Source organism: Lipotes vexillifer, unplaced genomic scaffold (genome assembly GCF_000442215.2).
Source record: "Lipotes vexillifer unplaced genomic scaffold, Lipotes_vexillifer_v1.1 scaffold50, whole genome shotgun sequence".
Lineage (NCBI taxonomy): Eukaryota > Metazoa > Chordata > Mammalia > Artiodactyla > Lipotidae > Lipotes > Lipotes vexillifer.
This window is the reverse complement of record NW_006784763.1, coordinates 3,677,269-3,685,660: the sequence shown is the minus strand read 5'-3', so window position 1 is coordinate 3,685,660 and position 8,392 is coordinate 3,677,269. Positions and strand designations below refer to the sequence as shown.

The window sequence follows — 8,392 nt, the reverse complement described above, 5'->3', positions numbered from 1 at the left end:
CCTGTCTTTTCACAGCGTTCAAAAAGTTTAAATTTGAAATAGAGATCATATGGTGCAGTGCTTTTCTAACATTTAGGACAATGTTCACAGCAAGAAATACATTTCACATGGTGACCTATTTCACACATGTATCTGAAAAATGTTTTACAAAGAATTATTGGCTTTTACCATGAGTGATGAGTTTTGATACTTTTCTATGCCATTTTTTCCTATTCCACTTACTTATTTTTGATTTAATGCTGTTGTCTTAAAATATTGAATTGCTCTCATAACCCACAAATGTAATCACTTAATTATTTGCTTATTTTATTATTTAATATTCTCCTCTTATTTCTTTCATTCCCAAAGCAAACTAGAATTTTCTTGAAGGCAGGTATTACCATATTACATCCCCTCATTGGCGAAACAATATATGTTTGTAATATAATAAATTTAATTTTAGCTCTGAAAATTCATAATCTGGGTTAAATAGAAGAGTCCATGATATGATTCCCAGAAAGTATAATAATAAGGGGTAGGAGATACAGGTCTATAGGGGAACCAAAGCAACTTGTGGTTATAGCTGTTAACATTGCATTGAGAACTATCATTCCTGTATATTTTATTCAGTTCTTTCCCACCATAACGTTGGTGTTATTAGTTGTTCAAATACCTAGTCTTCTTCTTTGCTTCATAAAATGAACCTCTGTCCAGATATGTGTGGTTTGAACTCCAGAAAATAATTTATACAATCCACACGTGGGATTAAGAAGCATACATTTCTTCTATTACATTTTAGCTATTTCAGAATGTAAATTTCTATAAGATTCATTCAGATGTTTTCACATTAGAGAAAAGTCTATTCCTTAATTCATATTTTTGTCTTGGGAAGTGATACCCATATGATTTTTTTATGTTTCTATCAACTTTAAATATGAAATAGTTTGTTTCTAAATTTTAGATAAAGTGTTTTTTCTTTTATTGCTTGAAGGCACTCATATCCTATATAAAACCTTTGTATTAATTTTTGTGGACCTTTGTATTACTACCACTTAAAAAATTAAAAAGAAATATAACATCAGGTGGAAATTATATATATATATAAAATATTCATTGTGGGTATCATGAGAATCATATGGAACTAAATGCCTACTTTCAAAGCTATAAATATAGTGAAATTCTTTAAACCTAGCATATGTTGCTTCAAATGAGACAGTTTTGAACAGATGTCCCCTTAGACCTGATATATTAAGACTAAAATTACTAAATCAGCATTAGTTGTTTTTAAACTTAGAGCCATATTTTGCCACTGATTTTTATCCAAAGCTCCCACAGGCGTAAGTGGAAGATCCATGCATGGAAAAATGGCATAATATGTATCCTAGTTTTATTTATTTCATATGTATACAGCAGTATAAAATAATATATTACATTTACACTCATTTTACTTAGGTATCATTATAGCATTCACAGTAACAAACACTATAGTTAAGATTTAAACTCATCTTTTGTTATAATACCCTGTTTTCACTCACAGATAACTGTCTCAAAAATGTGTTTAGAGCTGAAATTCCCTGCTTACTTTCAGCTCAAGGATGTATGGATGTATTGGAAGTCTGAGTTCTATCATTCAGAAATTTTTGAGTCTCATGAAAATTCAATATTTTTGCATCATTAATGCATTATTTTCATGCAACTCAAAAACATCTGGAGTGTCAAACTTCAAACTGAGCATGTGACAAGTTTTCAAGAAATAAAAGCCATTTTTCTAATTTTACAAATACTTAAAAAATAGCAGTGGTTAGAAATACATGCATGCACACTAAAGGTATTAGAATTTTAGTCATATTATTGCCTGCAATACTCTGGCGGCACCCATCTACCAGCATTCTCAAAGAATGCTATAATCTAAAACCTATGCCAAGTTTTAGAAGAAAACAAAAATACTCGACCGAACAGTAGTTTCACAAATTACTCTCTAAGGATTTTTGTTTGACCTATAGCAGAGGGATATTCCTTGAAATGCTAACAATATATAAAATAATTTTACTACTTCATGGCATAAAAAATATGGAATTTTGTCATTTTCCGTTTTTCCTTGTTAAAAAGGAACATAAAAAGGATGTTAAGTGCAAAGCCTTTACCACTACAAAATCAGAGTTGAAAAAGATAAATAACCCAAGAAATTGCAATATGAAAAATATAAGATTTTCAGAAAAATTATCAAGTATATTAATGTTTTCAGTATTTTTGAACTCCTTGAGTATTACACACACACACAGAAGTATAAAGGGGAGAAAAAAACCACATGCAATGACAAATAACCAGTGCTATTATCAGTCAGTAACGTGAGTAATTTTCTTTATCCTACTTAACACTTGCAACATTCTGACTGAATAATTATATTAAAGATGAACTTTACTCCAGTAAATAACTTTTGGAAGGTAAAATGGTACAATTAATGCACAGTTATTAAAGTTTATGTCAAAAATTGTGAGGATTATCTTTCCACCTCTTACAGGAGATGCAGGAGGGTTTCTACATAACAAACGACCCGACAGCAAATTATAACACTATTAAGAAATGAAACAGGAGAAAAAGTAATTAAAATCTTTAAATCTTCTACCATAGCACTTAATTTGCAATGTTTGATAAAGGCATTGCATTTAATATCTTCATAAAATAAAATATGCATATTTCCTTAGTATTTATCAAGAAAGATGATACACTTATAATGATGCAGACATCATTATATCTGTAAAGTAATTCTGATGTGATATTTAAATATTTGATTTAAAATGATGTCACAAAATTATGTTCACAAGTTAAAAGTTAGAATTTTACATACAGATGGAATATTTCTAAAAATTTTCATTTGACATACCTCTGAAACATCAAGATACTGTTTCCACAGAAAAATATTGACTTTTTACTACTCTAAAACTAGCCATGTTAACAAGAAGTAAATGTCATGATTATTTTCTGAAATAATTCATTGATGAAATACTGTCTAATAATTTGGGTATTATTTTCCTTTGATATGTATACAATTATGGAAGATTGGATATTAGGATGACTAGATTAATTATAAAACTTATTCTAAAATTCCTTTTCATACAAATCTCACAAATGTTTGTTTGAAAAACTTCATTATTGATTGGTTGCATCTTTCCATCTCAAGGTTCCCCTCACTGGGAGATAACATTTTGATAAATGTTTAATAAAATCGTATCCTTACTCTGTTGTAACTTCTGACTTATTCTGGATGCAATAGATACATTAATAGCTAATCTTTTACTATTTTTTGTTTAAATAATTCTATTTATCCCACAGATTAGGTAAAAAAATTTTTTTTTGTTTTTGTAGATTGATGATAAAATTTAAGAACTAAAATGCAAACTAGTATAACAGGTTACTATATTAAAAAAACAAATAGACAAATATATGATATGAGAAGTTGGTTCAAGGGAAATTATACACAATGATATAAAGGATTAAATAATTAAATAAAATTTCTTTAAGTCAAATGAATTAATATAGCTGTTACATAGGAAGTGAGTATAAACTTATTTTCAGTGCGTGTAATAAGGCAGATGGATATGTTTCCCCCACAACTGTAAAATGGTGAGTGAAAAGTTTTAATTAAAACAGAGTGATTCAACAAGAAAATAATTTTCTTGTTTAAAAAGCAGTTAAAACCAACAGACTTTTTTCTAGTTAAATTATATAAAAATGTTTCCTTACTAAAATAGTCTATCATTCAAAATATTAATGTAGTAATGCCAAAATTTTAAGAAAATTTTACTGCTGGATCTAGTGAATGTGTGTGCTTTATGTGTCATATGTGACAAATTAGCTTCATTTATTTTTAAAGGGTCCCCAAAAGACTGGAACATCACACACATTACTTTGATATATAAATTGGGATTATGACATATTAATGTCTAATCTGATAAGAAAAATGAGTGATACCAAGATATCACTCAAATATACACATCAAGGACCTAGGAATATATGTATGCATTTTAATGTTAAATCTAGGAAAATATTCCCATTTAGATGACATAAAATTAGGTGGAAAACATTTGTTACGTGCTAAGTTTAGTCTGTTCTTTAATAACATAGCATGATTCAAACTATCATCGAACATAAGATCCGTTAAAATTAAGGGAAATATTTCAAAATCACTCTGCAATTTGGGTTTGGCAAACATTTAGATATAATGTTGAGGGAGTTTTTAGAGGGGAACTGTGACAGATCTGGTTTTTGCTTAGAAGATTATCACATCCTCTGATTTTTCTCTTTCTTAATTGTACTTCAACAAGCAACAAACAGTATAATAAAAGGAAAATATGTAAAAGAAAGGAAAATGCATCTTACTGAATTTAATAATTAACCTTGTTGACATAAACATAAAAAGCAAACTTCACTTTTCAAGGCCCACTCATGAAGAATTTTCTCATTAATAAAACACTGACTACACTTAAGCTATAAAATTTTCACATATAACACTAAAAGAGTAATGTACCATGTTTCTGTCTCCAAATTTATGTAATTTGTTTTAAATTTAGAGATCCTTTATATCTTATAGTTATTCTTTACCAGTTCAGATTATTTATGTACCTCTATATATTCATATAGAGTTATAGATTTTATATGCATGTGTTATTAGAAGTCACGAAACTATGTAAAACTATGTAAAATAAAACTTTGTGTGAATTATATGATTGAAGACTTCATTTAAAATAGTAATTTTCAATTACATATTTTACACCACAGAATGTACAGACACACCCAGTGTTGTTTTTTTTTTTTTTTCTAACAACAGATACAGGTGAATTTATAGATTCTTTATAAAATCTTTAAGTGATTCTAAATTCAAAGCCATAGAAATAGAATCGAAATAATGTAGATTGTTAGATATTTTGATAGTACATGTTCAGTGCTCCTCTGATAACATCGACAGCTATATCTTTGGCATTGAAAATCAGTACGAGTTCTTGACAAAATTTTGCAGCTTAGAGCTTCATTTTCTTTTAAACAAGGAAAAACAGGGTTGAATAAGATACAAAAACTGGAAGGAAACTATTAATGATTATTTTTTTCTTAGTAAGTTTATCTTTGGGACCCTGAATTACCTTTTACTTTATTATATGATGTGGACTGTATGAATCCATTTAAAAACCAACTAAGTTGTACCACATTTTAGGAAAATTATATAATATAATATATATATTTTATATTTATTTAGAAGCTTTGAAATAGTACAGTAAACACTTTGCAACACGGTGTATAAACTACAGAATGTCTTTGATATTTTGTGGGTCTTCAGAATACAACATTTTTTATAACCCACAGGTGAAAAGAACATAATCACAATCTCTCTTGTAAAGTTGGAATAGTTTGGGGAACACTTGATCACACAAAAATAATATAAAACAGTCAAGTTTAAAACAGTGATATTGCATTTATAATGCACAAATTTCCTTTATCTTTATAACTGGCTTCTCGTGGTGAATATAAACATCTAAAGGGCTCAGTGACATTTGGAGAGAGAAAGATATATAGTGCTGTAAACAGGCACACACTGATCGGAGAGGCAAAATCAGTTGCCTAAAGTTTCTACAGTTCTGCACATTTCAACTCATTTCTCAGGCCTGCTGAGAGCAATTAGGTCCTATAATTGGCCGTAATGACTCCGCTGGCAATCTAATACTCAGTTACACACAACTAACTGGATGGCCAAGATAATGAAGTTGAAAAGTTGATGCTTTTGTTGGTCGACTTTGTGCAAATCACGCTGCTTCAGGTAAGTCCTGTAGAATTGACTAGCATATCCTTTTCCGTGCTGTGAAAAAGAAAAGAAAATTACTCTAAGAGAAACAGCCTGACTGTTGATGTTTAGAATTGCACAGCATTGTAAAAGAAGCAAATACGGCTGGAAACAAGTTGTATCCCCCTACCAGACCCAGGTAGTGGCAAGATATTTCTGTGTCACCTTGGCTTCTAATACTCACAGTCATTCTGTTGTTTGGGTTTCTGAAAATGACAATTTTGACATTTATACAAATCAGTTTTGCATGGGAAATGTGAGCTTTATATAACAACCCTCAATTATGCGATTAACTTTTTAAAGTTATCTACAAAACAATCCCTACTTCACTAATTATGCACAATCAGCATAGAGGAAAAGTTTGTGGTCCTTACATTTCTAGAACAAGTCTTTAGAATATCTATGATAAGTGGTTATATATTTAATTTAACAAGCTCTAAGTTACATGTATTAAATCTACATATAATAGGAGAAAACTGTACCAGGAAGTGTTCATGTAGTTAAAAATTAAAGGTTGATTCACATTTTTGAGGTTTATTTTGTCTAATTTTTTTAGAATTATATAAAAACCAAATCTTTTTATGGCCTATAATTTTGTAAGGTAAATTTATCCCCTGAAAGGAATCAGTTTTCTTCTAAGGTGGGAATAGGCGAAGGGGAGAAAAAGATATTATTGAATGTGGCCCAGTCTTATAAAATGAATTATGAAGCAGGATGTCCAGATTCAATCACTCAGAATTTAAGATTTTAAGTATTTTATTTATAATGGTAAAGGATATTTCTTCCCACCTATTCATAATCTTTGTAATATTTGACCATGAGCACAATGAGAACAGAAACTGCATCTCCTAGGTCAGTATCTGGGACATAAGAGATGTATAATACAAATGAGCTAAAAATCAAGATGGTTCAATTGTGATTAAAAAACATATATATGTGTATCTCATTAAAAAATAAGAACAACATTAAGTAGCATAACTGAATCGTTTCAAACTGGTGAAAAGTTACTTTTTTTTTTTTTTTTTTTCTATGAATGTAAGAACATGCTGATGAGTTCACTTCCTCTCCTACGGTATTTCCACTCATTTCAACTAGATTTTCTAGTTATATATTTTCTTAATTTATTTTCCCTGATTCTCTCATTTATTTTTCCACACAAACTCAGTTTCTGACCAGACCATCAAGCACTTCTTCATTAGTTCACCTTTTAGCAAAGATACATCAATTAAAATTGTAAAAGTCAGGTACCACCACTGATAGAAATCAAAGTGAAAATGAATATATACATCTTCTGTGTAGTAACCAGTACTGACAATAATCAAAACATATTTTTATAATATCATATAATATCATGAATTATAAAATGAATTAGCTATAACAGGGGACCACATGGTAGCTATTATAACTTACCTGGTCATAATGCTACAAAGAGTATTGTATTATTTAAGCAAATAGAAACTTCACTCTTTTAAAAGAATCGAATCTTATTTTCCTATGCCTTTGAATTCAAATTCTCTGCTTCATGATAAACTTGATAAATATGAATGATTTACATTTTGTTTATATCAATCAGGATTTAAAATTCTCAAGTAAATTAAAATATTTAGCCTTTACAGAAACTCAGGTTTATAAAATGAATTGGAACAAATAATTATAGTGATCAAATAACGTATTGTCTAAACTGAACAATTGTGTAGCTGAAAGGAAGCATTATTAATAACTACACAAGGTGTAATCTTGCACTTTTCTGGACAACCCAGAAAATATCATCATCTTACAAATAATATAATTTTTTCAAAATAAGTTGGAGATATTACTTACAGTTTGAAGTTCTTCTTAAACAGCATAAATCAGAAACTACTGATTTTTAGGAAACATCATTCTACTAGTTCAAAATAAAAAAGAAACTCAGGAATGACCTATACTCAACCTATAAACTAACTCATTATGTGAAAGAAATGAATACACTGAAAAGCTACTTTTTAGTGTATATGCAAAGATTAGTCAACCTAACACATGTTTAAATGAGTAAAATATTTCTAATTAGGTTAAAAAATTACTTATAAAATAAGTTATTAGCCTAGATATTATATGTTCATTTGATTTAATTAGGATACAGAAAGAAATCGTGTTATTAAAGTGGTTCACTGTTACAAGAACACAGATGTTTAGCATATAATATACTCAATATCTGAAATATAAACACAAGCTTAAAAGGTATGTTTTATTACTGCTTAGGCTTACATGTGTGCTGCTTTTATTTAAATTGCACCTATTTCAGTAGTTCTCTGAATAATATAATCACCTTTCGTTACATTTACCTCTTCCCATCTATCTGTTAAATTCAGGAATGCAAATTTTAATAGGACAAGTTTAAGGGCTGAAGTTGAAGGTCAGAACAAATTAGAATGGAGAGGGAAGATTTCATTTATTTCAAAAGCTAATTTCCTGAATGTTAAGGATTGCTAGACAAACTAGAGAAAATAAAATATATTATTACTAAAGTTACAGTCATATACATTTTGTTTCAAGGCTTTTTTTTTTTTTCCCCCCACGGGCCTAGCCACTCCGCGGCATGTG

General features: G+C 29.3%; 1 protein-coding gene across 1 annotated transcript in view; it reads right to left on the bottom strand.

Moving 5' to 3' along the window:
• Positions 1 to 4,349: 4,349 nt before the first annotated feature.
• Positions 4,350 to 8,392, bottom strand: part of PCDH10 (protocadherin 10) — a 39,789-nt gene continuing 35,746 nt past the window's right edge. The window contains exon 5 of the mRNA XM_007456990.1: positions 4,350 to 5,827. Coding sequence (XP_007457052.1) covers positions 5,808 to 5,827 — 20 coding nt within the window. The 3' untranslated portion in view covers positions 4,350 to 5,807. The remainder of the gene's footprint in view (positions 5,828 to 8,392) is intronic.